At 34.9% G+C, this 2,240-nt stretch overlaps 1 protein-coding gene across 1 annotated transcript; it reads right to left on the reverse strand.

Moving 5' to 3' along the window:
* Positions 1–543: 543 nt before the first annotated feature.
* Positions 544–1,956, reverse strand: LOC127812899 (heavy metal-associated isoprenylated plant protein 12-like). Its single transcript, XM_052353456.1, has 3 exons — positions 1,773–1,956; positions 1,165–1,240; positions 544–1,050 (listed from the first exon to the last, which is right to left on the reverse strand). Exons 1-3 carry the CDS (start codon positions 1,776–1,778, stop codon positions 782–784), a joined length of 351 nt encoding a protein of 116 aa, XP_052209416.1. The 5' UTR covers positions 1,779–1,956; the 3' UTR covers positions 544–781.
* Positions 1,957–2,240: the final 284 nt, after the last annotated feature.

The raw sequence follows: 2,240 nt of genomic DNA on the forward strand, positions 1-2,240 counted from the left end.
GTTTGAGATGGCCTCTCAAATATATTTTTATATAAAAGTAAAGTTAGAAATCAAAGCCAAAATACACATACTTCGGCATGCCTTATTATTTATCAATAACTCTAACAAGGCCATATTTTTAGCTAATACGGTGGAGGTAATTAATCAATATGCTAATTGAGACATGTGAATCAGTGAGAAATTACATACACAGCACAATCTTAATGAATTGACTTGAAAACTAATTAAGTAAATATGACATATTCTATATCTCAATTATTAAAAATATAATTTTATCGGTATAATTTTATGACCGGACACCATGTCTAACCACAGTTCTAAATTGTGTTTTTGGTAAAGTCTTCAACTGAAATATTATTCAAATCATTGTTGTCCAAGTTATAAAAGTCTTGAATCCTCCACTAACAGGTAAGCATTTATTACCTTCATACTTAGCTTGTTTTTTAATTGTTCAATACTAATTTAACGGTCCAAGTTTATCCCAAAAAATTAACTTGAATTTATAAAAAATTATATAAAGAACATAGAGAGAGACTAGAAACAAAATTCAGAATCAGCTCCGGATATTTTCATGCCTTCTAACATGATTAAATATGTAAAAACTTAAGCAATGGAAAGTATACAGACTTGAACACAACTTAAGCTAGCATTGGAAAGTATACAGACTTGAACACAACTTGATGGCGAAGGCTTATATCTGTGGGGGAGCGTAGTGCAACTGGCCGATCCAATCGTCAATCAATCCCCTCGTGGGGTTTGGTTGATGGGGAGAAATGGGAATTCAGCAAATAACACAGCCAGTCGGATCCTCCTCCTGTACGAGTCCGGAATAGTATCCATAATGATACGGCGGGGGATGGTAATAGATATCTGGGTTGATCTTGAGAAATTCCTCCTTCGGATCCTTCTTCTTCTCTTCTTTCGCAGCCTCAACCTCGAGAATTTGGGTGCAGCAGATCTTTCTCAGCTTGGTCGCCACTTCCACCGGGTCTATATTTCCTGTCACCGTCATTTTCCAGTCCTTTGGGTTCACAGCAATCGATACCACTCCTGCAGAAATTAATTAATTAATAATAAGGGAAACGAGTGCGATTCATTCAGATTTGGGGAAATTCGAGACCTGGGTTTTGTCGTTTCGGATTCAAATTAAGGATCAGTAAGTACCTACAAGGCCGGAGACTCTCTTCATGGCTTTCTTCTTGCCCTTGTCGTCGTGTATCTCCAGCTTCAGCACCACCTTCTGTCATCACCAAATTGATAAGCTTTAGTGTTTGGAGGGTGATTATATATATCAATATAGTTTTTGTTGAAACTAACAAAATAAGATTGTATAAAGATAATAATAAAATATTTTTTGGATCAAAATATAAAATTATTATGAGAAATCTTTTAAGATCTTATTAGATGTTAATTTTTTTTTTAAATGCACTGAGAGTAGGAGAAGTTTTATGAGATGAAGATATATAAGTTATTTTTTCTTTTATCTCTAAAATTTTAGATAAATTTATCTATCTTTAAATAAATTTATCTGTAGAAGTTACATAATTTTTTTTCAATAAACTGCTAAATAAATTTAATAAATGTAATACAAAAATATTTAAAATAATTTCTATATTCTACTCTCTTTTTTTTCATCCCTTGATTGAACAAACATTGTTATTTAATTAAGAATCTGAATAGTTTTGACGGAAAAGATATTAAAGAGAATAAGAGAGATGGATGGGGGAGAATTAGAAATCTGGCAAATGTTGAAGTGGGTGCACAAAGCTAACCTTCATTTTCTCGTGAAACGGGTGATCTGCTGAGCAGAGATTTTCCGGGAAAACTGCAGATCAAACGCTAAGAAGAAGAGTACTCAAGAGCAGAGAGAAGAACAACCGTGACGGAGCTGCAAAAAATGGAGGTGGCACGAGCTCAATGAATAAGAGCCAAATATAGATAGAGAGAGAGAGAGAGAGAGAGAGAGAGAGAACTGAGTCAAGGTGCTGAGTCAAGGTGAGAGAATGGGAGAGAGAGCTGAGTAAAAGTCTAAGTCAATAGTTGGCGCTATCACTGAGGAACTCGGTGCAGAAGAGGCTGAGAGGAACGATTCGAAATAACTGAAAGACGTCGTCGCTGGAGGCTGTACGGCCAACTCGGACGTTCAAAGAAGAGGATGGTATTGGTACCCATCAATGACTTTTCAATTGCTCAGTCTTAATTTAATTTAACATGAAGATAAATATAAAATATTTATAATA

This window comes from Diospyros lotus, chromosome 1, assembly GCF_014633365.1.
Source record: "Diospyros lotus cultivar Yz01 chromosome 1, ASM1463336v1, whole genome shotgun sequence".
NCBI classification, from domain to species: Eukaryota; Viridiplantae; Streptophyta; class Magnoliopsida; order Ericales; family Ebenaceae; genus Diospyros; species Diospyros lotus.

Coding starts and splice junctions, on each gene's coding strand:
- LOC127812899 (XM_052353456.1), bottom strand. Junction 1,051..1,164: donor GAGAGTCTCCGGCCTTGTAG/GTACTTACTGAT, acceptor TAATTTCTGCAG/GAGTGGTATCGATTGCTGTG.